The 24,354-nt window shown below is 44.2% G+C and overlaps 1 protein-coding gene across 1 annotated transcript in view; it reads right to left on the reverse strand.

The window, feature by feature from the left end:
- Window positions 1-24,354, reverse strand: part of FBN1 (fibrillin 1) — a 722,489-nt gene that overhangs the window by 571,245 nt on the left and 126,890 nt on the right. Inside the window, exon 2 of the mRNA XM_085644212.1 lies at window positions 11,226-11,308. Coding sequence (XP_085500338.1) covers window positions 11,226-11,308 — 83 coding nt within the window. The remainder of the gene's footprint in view (window positions 1-11,225; window positions 11,309-24,354) is intronic.

Consider the following 24,354-nt stretch of genomic DNA (forward strand, 5'->3'; position numbering starts at 1 on the left):
GCCTCACAAGTAGCGGAGTGTGCGCGGTCAGGCGTACACTCGGCCCGCGAAGGAAGGAGAACCTACAACATTTTGCCACACACAGAAGCAGGTACAAGGAAAAAGGGCTGTGGTATGGTACTGATGGGCCCAGGTGCTACATACGGGGCGTGCCCCCTGGAAGGCCTCATATGTTAAAGTCAAAAGTACTTGCAAGCACATAAAAAGGCTGGGGCCCAGGTAAAAAGAAACGAGTGGGGCATGACTGCCCACAATAAGTTTTGCCTAAAGGCCCACACTCACTTAAAGGAAGAGGGATGCAGCAACGGAAAAGTGGTTTGACATGCTTTGTTGGAGCCCGAGACATTACTATTGATGGTGATTGCCTCTGGGGGGGTCAGCAGAGAAGGCCCACAGCTACTTATCGTCTGACGGAGCAGACGCTTGGGGAACCAGTGTGGAGTCCAAGGGGTCGCGAGCCTCGGCTGGACACGCTGCACACTTCACAGGGGAATACTGGTCCTGAAACCTCCCAGAAATGGTAAAGGAAAAGACTAGCAAGATGCAGACTAATAAGATATTCAACTACGCACAGCCATACCCGCCGGATGCGGCCGGGGCAGCCGCGAATCCAGATGAGCAAGAAGATGCAACGGGTCACCCTTCAGATAAGTCCTCATCTCTGACGGAGATTATGGTGGCGATTCAATCATCCATAGAAGACGTAGTACACAGAATCGATGCCCTGGCCATAGAGGTGAACCTGTTGTGGTGCGATCTTCATAAGGTCTCGGCCAGAGTGTCCGCTACGGAACAAAACGTGGAGACTATGCAGCAATAAGTACGATCGCTCAGTGACTCATCGGAGCATTTACAACATGGAGTGGCGCATCTAGACGAACGCTCCTGGGACGCAGAAGGAAGATCACACAGGAACAATCTGCGTTTCATTGGATTTCCTGAAAAGGTGGAAGGGCCAGCCGTGGACCTGTTCTTGGAGGAGTGGATCGTTAACGAAGTTGCCCCTAAAAGGCTATCAAAGTTTTTTAACATTGAGCGAGCCCACAGGGCATTGGGGCTGACCCCCTCATCCAGGTGCCCCCCCCTCAGGCGATTATAGCCCAATTCTTCAACTATAGAGTCCGGGACATTATGCTTCAGGCCACCAGAGCAAAAAGAAGACTGTCCTTCCAAAGCCATCACATTGCCATTTTCCCCGACTATACTTAACGTGTACAACAACAAAGACAAACATTCCTAGTGGTGAAATGCAGACTGAGGGAGGCTGGCCTGAGTTATATCTAGCCAAATTGCGGGTGGAGCACAAAGGGAAATCAAACTTTTTTATGTCAGCAGAGGCAGCGACAACATGGGTGGATGAGACAGCCTGGTGGACACGGGGTTGGGCCCCCAAGGCAGTGCTGATGGATCATGGCACAGAGGAGGTTGAGCAAATGATAACGGCCGAACGGTCCGTAAGACTCAAGGAGAACATGCGGGCAGCCCTGGAAGAATACAAGTGCATACTAACGGAACTCTGTAGCGAGAAGGGAACCAGGACTCTGTGGTGGGGTCACAAGATATGGTTTCAGACACTCTCCTGTCAGGCGCGTATGCGTCTTGAACGGGGACACTGAACTCTAATGTTGATGTTTTGAATAAGTGCTTGCAATGTGGATAATGTAACAGATTTGGAATATGGAGAGTTTGGGGATAATAGCTGAGGGGCACCGGTGGGGGGGGTCCGGCTCACGTCCGGTAGGGACCGGATCATGGTCAGGGAGCTAGAGGCTGTGTCTTGCACCGACTAGCTGTCTGCTTGCTAGTAGCTTAGCAGTAAAGCATTCTAAGTTGTAATGTAGGTGCAAAAGTTACTTAGGGTGGCATGGCGCAGCCACGGTGAGCTCGGACTTGTTGTGATACAGAAGTATGGAGTGTAGCTGGGTTGCCCATGGGTTGCGAGGAGGGGAATGTTTGTTTAATTTTCACAGTTGGCGTAAGTTGGATGTCCTTGAGAACCCTGAGTCTCCTGGGTAAGTCCGGAAGAATGGTATTTCAACCACACAAGTGGTCTGTGAAGGAGGAGGTTGTGTTGCTTGGAGGTGGTGAAAACTGGTGGAAATGTCAGGTTTAGCATTAAAAGCGATCACAGGGAATGTTCGGGGATTGGCAGCTTATGAGAAGCGCAGAAGAGTTTATGCATATTTGAAGAGATATAAAGTGTTGATTGCATGTCTAAAAGAAACTCATGTGTGGGGGATACAATCCCGTGTATGAAACTCAGATGGAGGGGTCAGATATTTGCTTCTACATATTCCGGATTTGCAAGAGGGGCCTTAAGATGGGCGGCACCTGGTGTCCCATTCAAGTCTCTCAATAGACACCGAAGGCCGATATGTGATTGTGCAGGGCACATTGGAGGGGAAAGAATTGTGTATCATTAATGTATATGCTCTGAATTCAGACATATTTCTTCCTGTCTGTTATGAGAGCAGCTGCGCCGTACATGGGGGAGGCGATAATAATGTTGGGAGATGTAAACTGTGTTATTGATGGGAATCTAGACCGAGAACCCCCTCGACTACTTACTAAACCACATATAACAGGAACACTGGCAGACATGTTAAAGGAAATGCATCTTCTAGATCATGGGTACTCACAAACTTTCTCTCGGGGGCTAAATTTACAGTGTGGTTTATGGCCAAGGGCCGCACCGGTGGGGGCGGGGCAATAGGGTGAGGGGACGGGGCTAGAACAACAAAAAAATAACTATGCCCATGAGGTTGAACACAGGCCCCTGCAGCGGACGCCTTTGTCCACTGAGCCACCAGACCCGGTATACACACATCTCTCTCTCTATTTATCTCTCTATCTCTCTCTCTCTCTCTCTCTCTCTCTCTATCTCCCTCCCTCTCGCTATCACTCTCTCTCTACCTCTCTCCCTCCCTGTCTCCCTCTGTCTCACTCACTCTGCTTGTCTCCCTCTCTCTCTCTCTGTCTCCCTCCCTCTCTCTCTCCCTCCCTCTCTCTCTCCCTGCCTTCCTCCCTCCCTCTGTCTGTCTCTGTCTCCCTCCCTCTGACTCCCTCTGTCTGTCTGTCTCCCTCTGTCTCACTCACTCTGCTTGTCTCCCTCTTTCTCTCTCTCTGTCTCCCTCCCTCTCGCTCCCTGTTTCCCTCCCTCTGTCTCCCTCTGTCTGTCTCTGTCTCCCTCTCTCTATGTCCCTCTCTCTGTCTCCCTCTGTCTCACTCACTCTGCTTGTCTCCCCCTCTCTGTCTCCCTCCCTCTCTGTCTCCCTCTTTCTCTGTCTCCCTCTCTCTGTCTCTCCCTCTGTCTTCCTCCCTCTGTCTCCCTCCCTCTATCTCCCTCCCTCTGTCTGTCTCCCTCTGTCTGTCTCCCTCCGTCTGTCTCCCTCCGTCTGTCTCTGTCTCCCTCCGTCTGTCTCCCTCCGTCTGTCTCTGTCTCCCTCCGTCTCCCTCTATCTGTCCCCCTCCCCCTCTGTCTCCCTCTGTCTGTCTCCCTCTGTCAGCCTCCCTCTGTCCGTCCCCCTCTGTTTCCCTCTCTCTGTTTCCCTCCCTCTATCTCCCTCCCTCTGTCTCCCTCCCTCCCTCTGTCTTCCTCCCTCCCTCCGTCTCCGTCCCTCCCTCTGTCTCCCTCCCTCTGTCTCCCTCCCTCTGTCTCCCTTCCTCTGTCCGTCCCCCTGTCTCCCTCTGTCCGTCCCTCTCTCTGTCTCCCTCCCTCTGCCTGTCTCCCTCTGTCTGTCTCCCTCTGTCTGTCTCCCTCTCTCTGTTTCTCCCTCTCTCTGTTTCTCCCTCTCTCTGTTACTCCCTCTCTCTGTTTCTCCCTCTCTCTGTTTCCCTCTCTCTCTGTCCCCCTCTCTCTGTCTCCCTCCGTCTGTCTCTGTCTCCCTCCCTCCATCTCCCTCTCTCTGTCCCCATCTGTCTCCCTCTGTCTGTCTCCCTCTGTCACCTCACCCGCTGCTGTCACACCCTGCTGTCCTCCTCACCCTCTGTCACCTCACCCCCCCCACGCGTGTGTCACCCTGGGCTGAGGCTGCTTCCCGGGCGCACACAGCCACTGCCGCACCGAGTACTTCACAGGTCTTTTAAAGACCATTCACTTGTTAATGAGGCTTTGTTGTATTTCACCTCTTCTTGGCGCCCCTGCATCTCCTCTCAATCAGAGGGGAGATGCAGGGGCGCTAAGAAGAGGTGAAATACAACAAAGCCTCATTAGCAAGTGAATGGTCTTTAAAAGAATCACCCGGCCCCCATAGCTTGACGGTGTTTGCTGACAAGCACAGGTACGATGTCTGCAAGGTCTGCGGGCCGCCAAGGAAGGCTTGCCGGGCCGCTGGCGGCCCCCGGGCCGTACTATGAGTATCCGTGTTCTAGATATATGTCAGGAAGGTAACCCTACACAAAAAACATTCTCCTGCCATACACCAGCCACCAACACATTCAGGTGACTGGACTATTGTTTCATCTCACCAACATTAGCAAGGTACGTGAAGGGGGTAACATATCAAGCAAGGTATATTTCAGATCACTCACAGAATTTGATCAGCTTTGAGAGCCAGAAACCCAGAGCGGCCATACGTATGTGGCTCCTCCGAACTGAGGCATTACAGGACCCTCCATTTGAGAAAGCAGTCTCGTGGCTAGAACAAAATACTTTGAGGAAAATTGGGAGACGGCCACGAATAGAGCATACGAATGGGAAGCCACAAAGGTGATACTCTGGGGTGCATGTATACACATGACATATGGGGTAAGGCAACAACAATTAAACGATATGAAGAAACATGAGTGTAACTTGCCTAGGTTAGAAAAGAGACTATATGCTGACCCACAAATACTTGAAGAATGGCACGGGGTGAAGGCTGAACTATTGGAGACAAGGAAACATCTAGAGAATTACGACCATACGGTGTATCGTCCGAGGTTGCACCGGGAGGGGGATAGGTCAGGCACCCTATTAGCTAGATTACTGAGATGAGAATGATCCACGGAACTAATACTGCAACTGCAAGATGCTGAGGGGAAAATGACTTACACACAAACAAGAATCACAGAACTTTTGGCCAGTCACCTGACTAAAGTTTATGCGCAGGGAGCCGAACCTCTGGACACCACAATTGCAGAGTTCATGGCCTCAGTGGAATTGCCCGACTTAGAGCAAGATAGGGAAGAGATACTAGTGGGCCCGATCAAGCGAGCAGAAGTGCTGGGGGCCATAAAACGCTTAAAGTCCGGGAAATCACCCGGGAATGATGGGCTCCCGGCAGAAATTTTAACAACAATACGCACCTATACTGGCAGACAAACTGGTGGAAGTATATAATGAACCGCTACATACGAAACAAATACCGGACTCTATGTGTAAAGCCCTGGTAATAATGATCCCAAAGCCAGACAGGCACCCTACACAACCAAACTCATACAGGCCGATTTCCCTTTTAAACATAGACGTGAAGGTGCTGAGCGGAAAACTGCCGGGTAGACTGCTACCATATATGGCACATTTGATTCACGTGGACTAATCGGGATTTATCCCAGGCCGCAATACAATGCTTAATTTAAGACTCTTGACTCATGTATGGCACGATCCAGGTTTGAGACGGGAAGAATACGCCCTGGTTCTCCTGGACATCATGCGTTCAACTCTGTGTCCTGGCCCTTTGGGCCATGCTGCAAAAATGGCTGTGGGACCAGCGTTTATCAATTGGGTGCAGTTACTCTATGCTTCGCCGAGGGTCAGGGTTAAAGTGGAAGGTAGAGTTTCGGAGGTGTTCCAGCTGAAGAGGGGCACTAGGCAGAGTTGCCCCCTTTCGCCTCTGATATTCGCCATGGCAATGGAGCCATTGGCTTGTGTGCTGTAAACCCGCCTGGAAGCATGGGGAATAAAAGTGGGCTGCGCCAACTATATAGTCTCAATGTACGCTGATGATACCCTTTTGTACTGTCAACAACCACAAGAGGCAATACCAACCCTGCTAAGGGCATTGGAGGAATTTGGGGTGGTGTCAGGTCTCCGAGTGACCCCCCAAAAATCGAGGGTGCTCCCTATGGGATGTTTGATAGACCAACCAGTGAAAACAATACCGGAAGTGGGGCTGCCATGAACTGAGGACCCTCCTGGGTTATGCTTCTGGCTCAACCGGTGGGAAGATTCCTAGAGCTCAAAGTAGGCAAGGTGTTGGAGGGAGTACGGAACTCGGTGAGTTTCTGGAAAGACCTGCCTTTATCTTTGATGGGCAAGGTTGCAATTACAAAAATGGTCATAGTGCCGCGCTGGTTGTGCGTTCTACAAAATTAATTTTATAAAATTCCGCATTATGTTTTCAAACAGAGACCCTGCTAAAAGAACTACTGTGGGGCAATAAACGCAAGCGTATTAGCCTTTCAACATTACAGAGACTATGGCAGTTGGGGGGGTGGTAGAAGTCCCTTGTATTGAATATTACTATATGGCCTCACAATTACATCATGGAATTCACTGGTTTGGTTGACCTGGACAATTGTGAAAAAAGGCTCCTGGATCCTATAAGGGAGGGTCACTGCCCGAGCTATTAATGCATGGGAGAGGTAATCCCTGGTCATCTCCGTACCTTACCAGGCATGTGGCGGAGACATGGGAAAATACGGTGAGAAGAGTGGTGAAGCGCGCACCATATGCGCTCGATGCACCTTTGTGGGTGGTTCCAGGATTTCCTAAGATCGCAGAGTCAATGTCGGTACACAAGTGGAAGTCAGGTGGATGCATGCTGATGGATAACCTATACTACAATGGCCAGTTCCTCACGTGGGAAAATGCGGAAGGTACATACGAGTTGGAAATGGGGCAATTCCTACAATATGCTAAGATTTCACAAGTGGCCAGAGAGATTTGGCCATTGTTACCAGAGAATCCCCCGATAACGAGAACCCTACAAGTAATGTTGGGCATGGTAGAAGGTCGCCACATGATAAAACACTAATACAGGACAATTAGGGAGGACTTGCCAAGAAATCCACTGTGCAACCGAACTGGGAGGAAGCGACAGGAGGACAAATCACAGAGAAACAATGGGAGAAGATACACGAAGGGGTAAAACTGGGCTGCTCCAATGCACGTTTCAGACTTATACAATATACAGTCATCAAGCTTACCTCACACCAAAGGCCCTAAGCAAAATATACCCAGAACGATCAGGAGAATGCCATAGGTGTAGGCAAGCAGAGGTGGACTCTGTACATGTAGTTTGGGCATGCCCCCACGTGACACAATTCTGGGAAGAAGTGTGGCAAAAAATAACAAGCATTTGCGATGCAATAGGTCTCGCAGTTGCGAGATTATCATCTATTGGCATTGTAAATGACAATGCTTTTTATTTATGCGTTTGAAAACCTGCAAGCTGTGAGTAAACAAGCACTTTGTACTTATAGTCCTTGCTTACGAGAAGCAAGGCTCGCAGTCTCTTTTACTGCCAGCCTTGCTTCTCGTAAGCAAGAACTATACGTACAAAGTGCATATTTATGCACCGCTTGCAGTTTTTCAAAACAAATGAATAAAAACGGTTCACCAGAGCATACATTTATTGGTCAAACGCTGCGTATGAAACACCGAGGCAGGAAAATTTATTGACTGAGGTACAGAATACTCCCTCTTGCCAGAGAAGGGCAGTGAACTGAGGGAAGAAAAGAGTGCAAAAGTTAAGAAAGGAAGACCGGAATATTGAGTACAAATTGAAGAAACTACCCAGAAAGGGTATTGAAGAAGAGGGGGAACAGAAGTAGGATTGTGAAAGGTGGACCAAATAGTAAAGAAGCAGAAGGAGGCTAAAAAGAAAGACAATGCGAAGTGGAAGAGGAGTGAGGAGCGAAATGAGGTAGAGTTGGAAAGATGTGGAGAGCAGAAGATATTAGGGCAGAGAGGGACGGAGGGAAAGAGTATTATAGAGAACAGATGCAAAGGTCAGAATTGAAATGGACAGGGAGTCAGTAAGAAGCAAAAGGTAAAGACCGTGAGCAAAAGAAGAAAGGATGTTAAACTAAGCAAGAGGAAGGAAATGGAGCGAGAAAGAAAGGGAGAACAGCAGGTGAGTGAGATAGCCGCAGGCGATATTTAGTACAAAAACAGTCCGGATGAAGTTTGTCCTCAGCACGGTTTAATGGACAGAGAACGTTTAGGCAGTAGTAGTGATTGTCATGGTTCCCTGCTTCACCCTGTTTAACCACCTGCCCCCTCCGATCCGCACTCATTGAGCTACACTGCCGCTCCCGCCCCTCTCCTGTGCCCTCACTCCTGCCAGCTGAGGAAACATGTGTTGAGCAACAGCATCCTTTGGCCTCAGTTACAACTGTTAAGATTGCTAAATCGGTTAATCTACCCACTGCCGCAATCCCCCTGGGGGTTTACAGTTTCAGTAAAACAGCTCAGTGGGTTCAAGCACCTGGCACGGCCTGCCGAGCAGAATTTAAGTAAGCTAGCTCGAATGGTCAGCACAGCTGGCGCAGAGGTCTCGGTATGTGACGCCATCATCCGCGGGCTGAGGCACACCTTGCTCCGCTTTGTGTAGGAGCTGCAGTGCTGTAAACACTGGCAGGCCAGTGGAGTCTTTCATTTCCCCGAGGGCGCTTAAAGCGAGGCAGGTCCCAACACCCGTGAGTTACAGCCCAATGGAACCGAGAAAATCAGTGCTACCAACTGCTACTTAAGAAACGGGTTATTTTAATTATAAACAAGAGATACGTGACGAATAGTGCACATATCGAAAAGGCGCGCAGATAACAGACCTACATGAGTTCGAGTGTACAGCTCACTGAGGCGCCGCGGGCAGGTGGGTGGGATGGACCAGAGGAGGTGAGCATTCAAACCACAGACTGCAGAAACGAGGCACAGCAAACCGCACAAAGAACGGAAATCAAGGTGGTCGGTCGGTGGTCCGTAATCACACTCGCAGCAGAGGAAGTTCAAAAGGAGGAAATGGGGGGTGGAGACGAGCAGAGTAGTAAACGCGTGTGCACGTTGTGCTGAAACGCCGCGAGCCCTACGCGTGCACATCGCCTGTCCGGGCAGGCACGGTGAGCAGGAGACAGGGAGGCAACAAAACATGCCTCCCTTCCAATGAAAATCATGCATTTTGGACCCGCGCCAATCAGAAGCATGGGTGGAGCTTCCACCCCGCTTCAGAAGCTAAGACGAAGACAATAGATCTAGCAAGCGAGCAACGCATGCGCTGCGTCACTAGGCGAGACCTAAAAACGGCATCAGCGTGGGAAATCCCGAGAGAGATACGGACTGTGGTACTGGGGCTGCTTCCTACACCTAAAAATAAGAAGCTAAGCAGGAAATTTGTTCTGCTGGGTTTAATTATGGCAAAAAGACACATTGCGATTGAATGGCGAAGACCAACGTCCCAAGGGTAGACAGATGGTCAAAGATATGTGTGAATGGGCCACTGCTGAGTGTGTAAGAATGAAACTAGTTAGGAAAGATGAAAGACTGGTGGACAATCTCCTAGCATGGTCATTGATGATAAATGACCTACAGACTAAGCCAAATACGAACTCACAGACCGAGACAATTGGCTCACAAAATTCATATAACACACAAAAATTGGAATTATATCTATGATAATATGCTATGCAATAAAAATCCAAGGAACGTCCGCTGGGCGAGGGTGTTGAGGTAGTTACGTTGAAATAAAAGGCATGTCCAAGAATCTGGTCGCGAAATATGGTATCAATTTATGCAATAACACAGGAAGTTCTGTATGCGATAATGTTGTAAAGCATGGTTAAACAGGTACATAATGGTTGAAACGAACCCAAAGCATCTATGTATACTACTGCTGATGTACTCTTGTATTGCCATTTTTTGTGAAATGCCAATAAAATAAATAAAAAAATAAAAAATGTAAGTCATTATTGTATCAACAGTGAGTAGTGTTCTGTCTTATCCACTGCCTATCTGCTATTCAACCAACACTCTGATAGACTATGTTATTAGATTTTGTTTGGTTATTGTAACAGGTATTTCTTGAACGTTTGTGGGTGTCTTATTTTTTTATCAATTAAGAACTGTTGTAAAAACAAAATGCTGGCCAGTTCTTCGTGTCTCCATGGTTTCCAGGACCAGGTAGCATTGAGTGGTTTCTGCCATGTCAGCAGTGAAAGCAGTTTCTGTGAAACTACAATCCATTTTTTATAAATGTATATAATGAATACTAATTATAGGAAACTAAAATGCAATTCTGAATTTGGTCCTCGAGAACTCTGTTGGAGGGACTAAGATTTAGACATTGGAGCCATTGCTTTCTCATGCCTGTATACACTCAGGAGGTGTGGTTAAAATGAGAAAATCTATAGTAAAATGTTTATGAACCAGATGAGCTCAGTTACTCAAGTAACCACATAATTTGCCTGTCCATCACATAATTATGTCCGGTTCAAAATATACAATGGGCTCTATTCGTGAAAAAGCTCTATCAACTCCAATAGAAGTACCCCTATGAACAGAGCAGATTTACTACTTTTTTCAATTTATCAATATTCCAAGTAGTACACATAGCACTGGAATGTCTTGTCACATGCCCCACAGGTTCTATTCCTCCTGTGCAGAATTTTATTTATCGTAATTTCCTCATGGTGGAATAGAGCCTCCTGTGCAAATGTAAAAATATTTCTCCACGGGCAAATTTTTTTTCCCACGGACAAACTTCTTCCTCTTCACGCCCAGCACATCTGTGGGCTATCACATCCAATTCCCATACGAGAAGGGGAGATACATTAGCCTGTGACTGGAGTAAACTGGCTTGACTAAATCTCCAACTATTTCCAGGATAGCTAGAGGTCAGATCAGAATTTGGAATGCTCACAAAAGTATTTGGGGGAGTTCCCAAACTTTCAAGGCAAACCTACCTTTGAACGGCTGGAGAATTCTCCACACTTGTGGCAGCAAAATACACTGTAAAAAATGCATTTACTCATACCAAGACTTCCTGTATGAATTCATGGCATGTGAAAATGATATACTTTTAGTCGTAAACCAAAATACAGCCAAAATTACTTTTGTGAAAAGGCCTCAATATATTTAAAAAAATGAAACTTTTATCGAGGTAAGACTAGTAACAATTATTCATTTGAAGGTATTTACTAAAGGATTGCGCATGAAACGAATCATGGCTAAATTCAATGTCTCCTATAAAACCAATGAGAAAGGAACAAAGTATTTGAAGATATGATGGTTTTAAAAGTGAACTTACGGACAATGCATTGGTTTCCACCAGGTAAGGTTTTCCACCCAGGACAGCAATATGCACTGTAGCGTGTTCCGCAAACATTGGGTCTACAAATGCAAAAATAGGTCACATATATTAGTTAGAAGGCATCGGAATAGAAACATCTCAAAAGTAAATTGCTACAAATGTTCACAAAAAATACAACCACGCAATAACAGCCAACAGTATGTGCTTCAGTTTTAACATGAATTCTCTCTGCAAGGATAACATGAAGTAAGGAGTGATTATTCTTAAATCCACATCTACATACCTTGAAAATATATATATACATATACATATACATATTTAGAGCAAAACACATGTCAGGGGTTGGTTTTATTCATTTCAGGTTGCTTGGATGGTTTTTACCAATCCAAAGCTGTAATGCTGTGCCTGGAGTGTTAGAAGACTTTTGTCATTTTTAAGTCTCGCCTGATGAGACTTATTGAGAGGGCACCAAAAAGTGCTACCAGGCCAGCCTAGACCTACAGTGTATGTGCGCGGGCGCGCGCGCTGCTTTCACCGCGATTACTTTCACTTTCACGGCCGCTTTGATGTTTGAGCGCATCGCGATCACTTTCACTTTCGCGGCCGCACGGCCGCTTGGCATAGCCAATAGGTCTCGCTTTTGCGACCTTATAAGTGTTTAGTTATGCAACTGTTGCATGGCTAAACACTTAGGTCCCAAAGGCGAGACCTTTTGGCTATGCCAATGCTTGTTCAACTTGATGTAGCTAGCACTGTCCTAGTCCTATGCTTAAAGACTTTGCAGTAAAAAGGACAAATGGCTTTTTCATAGCTGGGCATGGATGGCAATGTTCTAATCCTATGCTCAAAAGCTCTGATACAAAAACAGACATTTGACAAGAACAGATTCAAAGAGTTGTGGTGTTGTAGGGTACACCATATAAAGGAACTGATCTCCACCTAAACTCGAGAACTACTCAGAGTTCCCTGCTTCTTCTTTTACAAATGTTATGTGGCACTCTAAGCCTGAAAGGGTAATGTCTGGACATATATTGGAGGCTCCCTTGTGTCTGGATAAAGATATACCTCTCTAATGAGCTCTAATTAGAGCGAAACATGTGTCAGGGTGACTTTTATTCATTATACTTTGGCCAGGATAGTATTTTACTAATCCAAGACTTTGCTGTAAAAATGTCAAAAGCAGCCGCGGTCGGTAGTAGGAGTAACTGCAGGGAGGTGACGTGGGGAGGAGGAGGGGCAGGGTGGGGGTTAGTAAACTATGGATTAAGGAGGTTTACAGGTAAGTTTACATATAAATTAATAAAACGAATTTCGTTGCGTGCACTGCATCGCATTTGGGGATGCAGTGCACGCAACGAAATTTGTTTTATTAATTTATATGTAAACTTACCTGTAAACCTCCGTAATCCATAGTTTACTACCCCCCACCCTGCCCCTCCGCCTCCCCACGTCACCGCCCTGCAGTTACTCTTACTACCGACCGCGGCTGGTCAAAAGGCTTTGTCACTTTCTAGCTCAGTGTGGGTGGCATTGTTTTAATCCTCTGCTTAAAAACTATGCTAGAAAAACATGTTTTTCCGGTGAGCAAATTCAGAGTGTCAGTTGTCTTGTAGGGTGCTCCATATAAACTTGGGAACTGCTCAGAGTTCCCTTCTTCCTTTTTTGCATAATTTATTTGGAATTCTAAGCCTGAAAGGGTATTGTTTTCAATTACACTGGGTACGCCCTTGTGTCTAGACAAACCTATACCTCTCTTCTGATGGGCTCTAACTATAGCAAAACACGTGTCAAGGGTTTGATTATTCATTCCAGGATGACTTTGATGATATTGTAACAGTCAAAAATGGTAATACTGTGCCTGGAGTGGTAAAAGGTTTTTGTCATTTTCCAGCTCTTGCACTGTGTAAAAGCTATGCTTAATGACTTTGCTGTAAAAATGGCAAAAGGTTTTGTCACTTTCAAGTTGAGCGCAGAAGGCATTCAGGCCTGATTGCCAACATTGCCTGGGCTGCTTTGGGATCCCAGTCCGGCCCTGATAGCATTGTGCTAATCCTATGCTTAAAAACCCTGCTAGAGAAACAGATATTTCAGTTAAGCAGGTTCAGACCGTCGGTGGTGTTGTAGGGTGCTCCATAAAAAGGAGCTGCTCTCCACCTAAACTTGGGACCTAGCCAGTGTGCCCTGCTTCATTGTTTTGAACATATATACTATTTGCCAAATAACAAAATGCAGCACATACAAATTGCTACAGCATGACAGGTGTGAAGACTTTAAAAGTTTGATCTCCTCTCCTATTCTATCCATGATCTACTCTGGCTTTTCATAAAGAGCTTTTCAGTCAGTACTATCCGTCTCTACTTTATAGAGGAAAAACCTGCTTCCTATTCTCCTTATGGTGCGCTACTGTTTTTTAATTACGTTTTAGCATCCAACATCAAGCACTATTTGAAGTAATTTAATGATTAACACAAGCATGACTGTGGTACATCTATGTTACTGGAAGGTCTGACTCTATTCTTATGACATGTAGATTACATGAAGCGGTATCATCCATGTTGGACATGGTCCTCTCTGCGAGGTCACTCCCAAACGTTTTGAATTCACCCCTCCTTCTTTGCTGAATTCATTTTCTCGGCATTAGGAAACTGCTTGTGTTCTCTCTCCCTAAAACTCACTAAAAGTGGCCAACACCTAATTGGTACATGTAATTTACTTCTAGGTCCCTAGTGAATGGTACTACATGGTACAGTATGTAACCAAGGCCTGAAAATGAAATGCTACTAGTGGGCATGCAGCACTCATTGTTCCATCAACTAAAGTAGCCTTTTAAAACATTTCTCAGGTCTACCACTGCAGCCTTTAGTGAAGCTTTAAACTGCCAATTCGACTTGGCAAAATAAACCTTTTGCCAGGCCAAACCTTCCTTTTAATACTCATATGTCGCACCTAACATAGGCCCTAAAGGCACATAGGGTGGGTGTATTTTCATTAAAAAGTAGGACACGTGGGTTTACGTTTTACATGCACTGGTAGTGAAAAACTCCTAAAGTTTTTCACTATTGTAAGGCCTAACTCTTCTATTGAAACTGGGTTAACTTATTACATTTAATAAGTGCTAACTTTGGTTTGGGAGCAGGTAGACACAAACTGTTTGGACTCAAATGAATTTTAATTGGAAGTCCTTTTTAATGGTAAAGTCGGACTTTAAGTCACAATTGCGAAATGCCACCTTTAGAAAGTTCTCCACTAGTGCATGCTTTACTTTTACATGTGCCTACGTCTTGCTCTTAATTTCTTTTATTACATTTTTCTTTCTCTTTCTCTGTTTCTCCCCTTCCTCTTGCCTTGCAGCGACTATAGTTCTCAGGCATCAATTTAATGTCCTGATGGTGATCCCATTATCTAGTTAAGGGATCTAAATTTTGTTGACTAAAGCACATTGACAGTCCCAAAATGTTTAGTAAGCACAAAGTGCTATGGTGCTAATACGTATGTTGCTTAGCCGACAATGCCTACTTGCACTCTGGCCAACATGATTAATTGCCGAGTTTGGCAACCTCCTTTTTGTTTGCTGTAAATGATCCCACTTTATATGTCTTTATATATGTTTTTATTTAGTGTATTAAAATATAAATATTCAATTTTGATATATAAAAATAGATGTCATTGTATCTCTGTGTTTAAACAAAAAAATGAATTTCTTGTTGTGAGGTACCATTGTTCCTAGACATATACTTACACCCAAGGTTCCTTTCAGATACACTTTGGTGCCCTTGTCTCTTCAAAGTACTTTTAGAAAGTTGGCATTTTCCTGTCCTCACCATTTGTGCCTTCTGTCAGTGTCCTGGGTCATACGACAGTGAATGGCGGTTGGGCTTTGTGTATTCCTCTGACAGAGGGACATACAGGGAATTAGGTGTGCACAAGATTGACTGTCCTACAAGGAATGCTGGGGCCAGAGCTGTTCCCTGCCCCAATTACACGTCAAAGGAGCTTGCCTACAGCACACACAAAGGAACCTGAACTCAGTCTTTTGTCATCCCAGACTTCTGGGAGCCTTGACAAGGGAGTTAAAGATCTTTCCAGAACCAAATGTGTGGGTAGGATAGGGTGCTCCCCCAGACACATCACCGGTCAGCCTGACTTTGCAGTAGCACCAGCTATATTCTTCTCTGCAGCAGCACATCCTGTTCAGCGGGACCTCCCTTTAAAGTGTCTGGCCTCTTGGAGTCCTCTTCAGCTACAGCTTAACGTTTTGTCCCACTGGAGATTTTCAACCTCCAAAACGTTGTCTAAGTCCCAAGGTAAAACTCTCCACTGGGCTAGACGATGATTTGCTCCTCATCAACAACGATGACATACCTGGCTTGGAAGTCTAGCTTTTTCATGGCTCCCCAGCATCAACTTATCCTCCTGGGGCACAGCCTGCTGCCTTGTCCCACTGAACTATAACTTCTCAGGAACTTTTCTACACATATTTTTCTAAGTCCAAAGGTATGTGAAGACTAGGCCCAATCAACCTCTTGCATTAAACCCGCGCTCCCTATTAGTTTGCCTTAACTTTGGATTTTGACCCGGTCTAACGGACCAGATACCTGTGGTTGCTGCTTGATCTTTTAGGTATTAGATTTCACTAAAAACTTTAAACAGTCATAACTCTGAGTCTACTGATTGGATTCAAGTCACTTTGGTATTCGTTTATTAACATGTATTCTATGTTTTTCTAGGTAGGTTTGGTATTTTTTTTTGTGCTGTGTGGTCACTTTATTACTGTTTAAGTTCAACATAAACACTTTACACATTGCCTCTAAGTTAATCCTGACCACTTTGGTGCACAGGCTAAGTTGGTGACTTTTGTGGTTCACCATGACAAGGATTGTGGTTGCCACCCCCCTCAACCAATAACCCTGCTTTACTCACATCTAGGGCCAGAATACATAAAGAGCTCTATTGGTGCTAATTCGCACAGACGGTGTCTACACCGATTACTAATTGAAGCAACAATCTAATTTAAAATAGTATAATGAACACACAAAGCCCTTTGTCTGAACAATTCCTCATAAATGACTCAGCTACTCAACATCTCAGGGGTGCAAAGAGGATTAAGAAGCTGGAATGACTTACACTTAGAAGCACCTAAGTTCAAAATTGCGCAGGCCTAACTACAATCAATTGCAGGAGCGGAAAACCCTTGGTGGAACTCTCTTTCAATGGATCGATTTCCCTTGTCATGCAAACAACATTTGACAGTCTATATGTTTCAGTCATACCTGAAATAAGTATACTCTTCTGTTTACCTTATTCACCCCTTATCTGGTTTTGTCCAATTACCTGTTAATATGAAACGTGTATCTGTTTTTAAATGTATACTTTCCCTAGTGCAGGAGCGCTATAGAAAACGAATAACTATATACTGAATATTGTTATAATATTCCGCTTTGCTGCATTTTCTGCTTAGCAGCAGGACCGGACTGTGATCGCAAACCAGCCCTGGCAATTTCATCCGACCCGCCCGGGGGAAGGGGGCGGCAGCTGGCGGGTACACTGCTGCTGTGCTTTTGTTAAAAGGGGCTGATTTTGCAACACTGCTGCAAAACCTGCCCCCAGTAACAAAAATGGCCCCCACCAGTCCAAAACCGCCCCCAACGCTTCCGGCCCACCAGGGAAACGCCCGTTGCCCACTATGGCCAGCCCGGCCCTTGTCAGCAGGATTTGTCTCGAGCAGGATCTGTCTATCCGGGCAAAAAACGAAAACTGAGTTTTAGCTGGGGCACAGCAGGACTGACACCGGGAAAAATAAATGGAGCAGGGTAGCACTCCATAAACCGTGTAATATAGTGATACATTGGATCTCAGCTCAAATTAGCACTGCACGCGCGATACATGTAAATTAAGGTGAGGGTACCCCGCAACTCAGCACGTGAATTACTTCAAAGTGTTCTCTAGCTCAGCACTCTTCATCTGTGATTTACTACACGCAGATCTGTGGACATATGGGCTCTGCAGATAAAGAATATTTTGAGGCACTCATGCATTAAATTCTATTTAAAGAAGAGGGCAAACACAAGACACAGTTAGGGTCTCCTCAGCAGCTCCAGGAAAACAGATGACTGCCGTGTGCACCGAGATCACCTGAAGGAGCCAAGTATAGCCAGCCTCGATGCATACACATGGGGAGGGCACTGCCACAGGCAAGAAAGCAGATGCTGGCATCCACCTTGGCAGCGTGCTCGCATGAACACTGAGCCACTTGTAAAGGCAGTTTATTGAAAGAGGAGATTATGGGAGGGTGCTTTGCATTTACAATAAGAGTTTTCATACATCAAGCACTCAGCGCCTCAAGCAAAATCATGTCAGTTCCTTCATACGCTTCAGTTCCAGTTCCACCTTCCATTGCGCCCATGCATCAGTGAGTTGAATATTTCTGAAAGGTCCACAATCCCCCACCGTGTGTGTGTCAAGATAGGCTGCTTACCTCGGATATATGTCCCCTTTAACAAAGACAGCCCAGATATTTTCGACACTCACAGAATGTACGTACAAATGCATATTTATGCACGTGTATTTATCAATTTGTTGAGCACAAATATGGTACAATGTTGCATCAAATGGTAAATAGCAACGTGCCCATGAGTGGCGTCCTGACACGAATGGACAGTGAGAAATGAAAGCATGTGATGGGTATTAGAGATTTCTCTTTAACAGGACTTTTCAGTAAAAGGGAAAGAAGGAGCAGTTCTGGTAGCTTGAGTGGGTGGAGGGGCGGGACCACAGTGTTGTGGGATCTGGAGTATAGCACTTAGGAAATACTTGGGGCAACTCCAAGTCTCCTCAACCTATGAGATGATTCTTTGCACATTCTCTTCCCAAAATTAAATGCAACCAATCATTAGCAAAGCCAATCGGTCTGGCATTGGCCTGCTGGTGAGAGGGTTCATTTCTTTTCTTTATTATTGTAAAGAACCTGCCCAAAAAAGAAAAAGAAAACATGCTGCAGCCTTAACATAGTGGCCAGATGCTAGTAATAAAAATGTTCCATAGAAATAAAACTGTCGAAAAAATTGTGATGGAATAGTACAGGTGCTTTCTACCAGCCAGACAGGTGTATGTAGAACAGATATACCAACCCTATAAACAGTAAATTATGTTTTTTTATTAACTTTAAATTACTGTAACCTAAAGACATAGCTAAACACACAACGATGAATCCAATTGTTTTTTTCTCATAAAAAGGATACCTAATTAAAAGAAAAAAGGCTTTAGCAAAGTAAAATATTCGCCCATCAACTCGGACACTGAAGTGTACTTCTTTTTCACCACATGTGATCAGACAAATGCAGTCACTCACAAATGCAGTCGCTCACAGTGCAAGAAAGCCAATGGCTTAAGTGAACTAAGGAGTCCAATTTTGAACAAGCTTGCATACGAGGAGGTAGTATTACTTAGTAAGTGCTACACGTCATTATAAGATATTACATAAAGAACCTGCTATCAGGGGTCAATTCAATGACGGGCCAACATACCCGAAAGGAGTAGCTTTTTTACTAAAATGTAGGTTTATACATGAATATGAGAAAAGTTGAGGTTTCGTGAGAAGAAACATTTAGGATATATATTACCTACTGGCGGTCGCCAGTAGGTAGTTATAGTTAGGACCCCTTTTCCATAGGAAATCCGCAACATTCTATTTGGAATAACTTTGGCGCCGGTCGACGAATCCTCGCGAATTTCTCAAAATAGGTGGGGCGCTACGCTCCGCTCCTACCCTGAAAGTCTCGGGGGGATTCGTCAAGCGGGGGCTGAGATAAAAGGGGGGTCCCAAAACGCGTTTTTCCCATGCATTTTTCCATAGGACCTTTAGACAGGGCTACAGCCCGAACGGCTGAACAGAATTACTAGAAATTTGGCAGAGAGGTAGTCCCTAGGTCAAGGAAGTGCCTTTTGTAGGTTTGGTGTAAATCTGTTCAGTAGAATCTGAGAAAATAGCCTTTTAATCAATATATATATCTGTGGCAGCTTACCGTGCGCTTACGGTGCGCTTACCGTACGCGTACGGTGGCGTGCGCGAGCGCGATTCTGATTGGCCCTTAGATCTTAGTAAACATTCGAATCGGTCGAAACCAGGAAGCGGCGGCCGCCATTTCGTGTTTTTCACTCAGAAAAAAAAGAGTGATATCTTGAAAAGGGGGCAAGGTGGAGAGTTACAGACCCACTAACATTTGTAAGGGGGTCAAAGAAGGACAGAAAAGTTCAAAGAAAACATTTATTATTTTTTTTTTAAAAATCGCGGGGTACGCGTACGGTAAGCTTACGGTAAGCTTACCGTACGCGTACGGTAGAAAAAAAAAATAAAAAGAGAAATAAAATTCAGATTTAAGTGTTTAGATATTAGGGGGCTCTAAAAAGAGCCGTTGTGTTTATGAAGTGATTTTTTAGTGGTACCTACAAGTAAGTACCGATGCAGAGTCTAAGGTTCAAGAGGAAGACTCTGTTCCCTTCATCATTGAAGTGTACACCATCTCCTCTATAAATGTCTTGCATGTCGTAACGCAAGTTGTTGTGGTAAATGGAACCCATACCATAGTCACGGAGGAAAGCAGAAACAGATTTGTTGACGTGCTTTCTTGCTTTGTCAATCTGCGGACAGAAATGATTGGACCAGTTCCATTTTTGCCTTTGGCATATGTTAGAAAACACAAAGGCAGTTTTAGGGAAAAGTGAAAACAGTTGTGCAAAGGTGTCCTTCATAAGCATTTCCAGACCTACCCCAGTCAAAGTGCCTAGGTCATTGCCACCACAGTGCACTATTATGAGGTCAGGGTGTTGGATTTGCATGAAGGATTTCACCAATGGCATCAATTGGTGCCACTTTAACCCTCTCTGACCAATCCATTTAATGTCTACATTTGGCAAAGCAAGGTCTCTCACCATACCTGTTTTCTCTGCATACTTTTCACTCCAGAAGACATAGCTGTGCCCAACAATCCACACTGTGAACATCTTCCAAGGAGATCTGGATGCACTCAGGAGGTGTAATTCAGTAGAATGGGAAAATGAAATGAAAGACAGTTTGGAAATGGAGGCATACATATTTTTTTCATAAAAAAAAGAACTGATTGGCTGTTTCATACCATTCTAGAATAAAAACTAGGCTGCATGTGTAAATTAATAGAAGCATGTTTTGTATTGGTACAGAAAAATGTGTTACCAAAGAACAGTACTTTGGATTTGCTGTTAGGTTTGAAAAGTCAAGCACTCTTGCTCTGTGGAATTGAAACATTGTTTGGCGCACTTCTGACCTAACTCCACACAGCAGTGTTCCATGAGCTGTTGCTATGGTAGCAGGCAGAAGTCAAGTTGGGGGAAGGGTACTAGGCAGAAGTCAAGTTGGGGGAAGGGTACTTTTGGAAAAGGGTTGGTTTTCAACCAATAGAAAGAGAATAGGAGAGAGGTGTAAAGAAAAGAGATCCTGGCTCTGATAATCTGCTGTTTGAGTGCCACATTTCTTTCACAGCTAACTAATTTTAAAGGTGAGTTTAGAGTTTGAGAGGGGATGTATATGGTAAATTAAGAAATGAATAATAGAAATGGAATTCCTTTTGTTGAAGTTGTGTTTATCATTTTCTGTTTTGGGAGAAATTTAAATGTGAGGAACATGTAAAATAATATGGACTATGTTTTCACGATAAATTAAGGTGTACTGGTATAAAAAAAGAATAGTTTAAGGGTTTGAGGTTGGACTCAGTAATGCAAATACATTCAGCATCACTAAGGCTGGTTGCCCTTGCTGGAATGTAGGCAGTCACCCAGGTTACACATGGTGGTGGTCTGAAAAAGCAGTTTGGACATGTGCAATTAAAAAAATCTGAAAAGTGGATTCATAATGTGTCAGTCTGTAAAAGTGATTATCACTTGTCAAAAAAAAGAGCAGTAAATGTGCTTTCAAATTGGCAAAGAAATTTCGTTTTGTGACTAATGTGAAAATATGACTCTGTGTGCATATAGGAATTACAGGCAGAGATTTATTGTGTACTGCTCTGGTGATTTCATTGTTGCATTAGTAGTAAAAAGGGGGAGTCATTTTTTGGTGCAGAAGCAGACTCTTAGCACACACCCAGCTGCTTACCATGTGGAATCATGCACAGTATTTACAAGCAAGTGGGGTTTGAGGTTTCAGCCAGTAATGCAAATACATTCAGCATCACTAAGGCTGGTTGCCCTTGCTGGGATGTAGGCAGCCACCCAGGTTACACATGGTGGTGGTCTGAAAAAGCAGTTTGGACATGTGCTGTTTTCAGAATCTGAAAAGTGGATTCATAATGTATTTTTCTTTTCCAGAGGGGGAGAAAAAGGTGAATGCTCAATTGGTCACTTGCATACTTTGTGGTCTGGTCCACTTTATCTCTAAAAGATTTTAAAAAATTAGTTATTAATTTCTCAAGGATCTTGAGATGTGGTAATTGATTTTTAGTGTTTTTAAAAAAAAAAAAAAAATACGCTTACCGTACGCGTACGGTAAAAAAAAATAAAAAAAAGTTTCAAAGAAAAAATAAAAAAAAAGTTGAGAGGTAAGGTTGGCTCTTATAAGAGCCGTTGGGTTCATACAGGGATGGAGGAAAGAAAGAATGGGAGTATTATGAGCGTCTACAAACATGCTGGTCTATCTTATTGTTAATAAGGGGAAGACTGATCTCCCCAAAAACAATAAGACCACCACATCTTGTACACCTCATTTCAACCCTCCCAAATCGAGGGTTGATGTCCACAGGAAAAGAAGAAGGTGATGCTCCCACATCAGAGGAAAGGCTCAGCTGAGCTGCCGATCATGTACTCGGCTGAGCATCTGAGGCTGGGCTCTGGTGACTTACTGAAGGGTTTTCTTCAGCATGTCGAGCAAAGGTCCTTGGGTGTCTGTCCTGGAGGTGTCTCTTCATAGAGTGATTTCCAAAGGAGTATTTCCTCCTTGGATTTCCTCTTGATAAAACACGACCACAAAGTTTGCAAGTGACCAATGGAGCATTCACCTTTTTCTCCCCCTCTGGAAAAGTGAAATACTCCCATACAAAAGAAGTCTTTTGTTTCCTCCTTCTCTGGATCATGGTGGTGCTGCTGGCCTCACTCTCAGAAGAGGTCTGCTGTTCTGCCATTGTATCCCAATGTCAATCCAGCTCCTGCTCCTAGAGAATCACAAGCAGAAATGAGGGGAATGGGTGTGGTGTGGGAAGAATCTGGAACTGAAAGTAGTTTCAACCAATGAAAAGTGTTCTTTCAAGCAGTAATGAGGGGAATGGGTGTGGTGTGGGAAGTTTCTGGAAGTGAAAGTAATTTCAACCAATAAAAAGTGTTCTTTGTAAGTCACATGACCTGCCGTGCGCGCACGTGACGCTTACGGTGCGCTTACGCAGCGCGTATGTCACAATCGCGCATGCGCATTACACGCCCCTGCGTACCCGCGACGTTGCTTCCGGGTGTACGCGTACGTCACTCACGTACGCGCACCGTACTTATGACGTACGAAGCGCGTACCGTCAGCTTACCGTACGCGCACGGAAAAAAATAAATAAATTAAAAAAAAAAACCTTTCCATAATGCAGGATATAGTACATATATTATTTTATACAAAGGGTTACAAATAATGACAAAAAAAAATTTGCATTTAAAAAACCGTACAAATTCACTGAAAAAAACATGGGTATCACACACGTTATAGTTAGAAATTAGCATTTTAAAAACCTTGCAAATTCACTGAAAAAACCATGGGTTTCACACATGTTATAGTTAGGGATTAGCATTTAAAAAACCTTGCAAATTCACTGAAAAAACCATAGGTTTCACACACGTTATAGTTAGGAATTAGCATTTAAAAAACCTTAGAAATTCAATGAAAAAACCAAAGGTTTCACACATGTTATAGTTAGCTGGACATTTCACTCGTAAAAAACCATTGAAATTCCCCCGTTATAGTTAGTTCAGCTAACTATAACTCGCGCGCCCGCAATGCACTGCTGATGACGTCACATATTACATCACTCATGACATGGTCAGTGACATCACTCATGACATCACTGATGACATCTCAAATGACATCACTGATGACATCACTGATGACATCATCCTTGTGATAGAGTGGCAGACCTCCTCTTCCCCTAATATAACCTTTGATACACACATTCAAAAATAGAAATTAAAATTTTAAAAACAATGGACATACCAATACCAGTTACAACAACCTATACAGTAATTCTAAGATCCACATACACATCCACTCATTCACCAACAGTCCTATACAGTCACTCATACATGTACTCACTCACCATATGTACTCATACACCTATACATCCTGTTACACAATGCCACTCATCCATAGAGGTACTCACACACATAGTCACTCATGCTAAAAAAGAATCAAACATACATTTACTTGCATATACAGTTATACACACACCACCACACTTACTTCTACGGAAACTTACACATACTTAGTCTTTTAAACAATCACTTATAGAAACACATACTTATTTATACAGGAACTCTTTCAATCTCTCACTCTCACATATACTCGCTTATATACACCAATAGTCACATATACTAGTTTAAAACATATGTAGTTACTCATAAAGACACTATTGAGACAGTCATTCACTCACTAACACACCCATACACTCACTCATCCACCCATAGAGTTCTGCACACATGCTGTCTTCAACACATACAAAGAGTGAGTCATTCATTCATGCACCTATGCACTACGTAATACCCCCACCGAACCATGCAGACACTCAGACTGATACTCATAAAACCAACTAATAACCTATATAGACACCCATGTAGCTACTCACCAACCCATGAAGCCACTTATACACAAAGTGAGAGACTGATACAGATATTTACATATTTAAACATTACTCACTAAGCCATGTATTCACTATGATACACTTAATCAGTCAGTTACACAATCAATTTTTCAAAAACAAATCATCCATTTAGACACTTATATACCCATTTATTCTTCCATCGACCTTGAGATATACATATATAAAACATATTTAATTTTCAGAAACACACACATTCACTGGATGATGTCATCAGTGATGTCATCAGTGATGTCATTTGAGATGTCATCAGT

The sequence above is a fragment of the Triturus cristatus genome, chromosome 3_1, assembly GCF_964204655.1.
Source record: "Triturus cristatus chromosome 3_1, aTriCri1.1, whole genome shotgun sequence".
Taxonomy (NCBI): domain Eukaryota; kingdom Metazoa; phylum Chordata; class Amphibia; order Caudata; family Salamandridae; genus Triturus; species Triturus cristatus.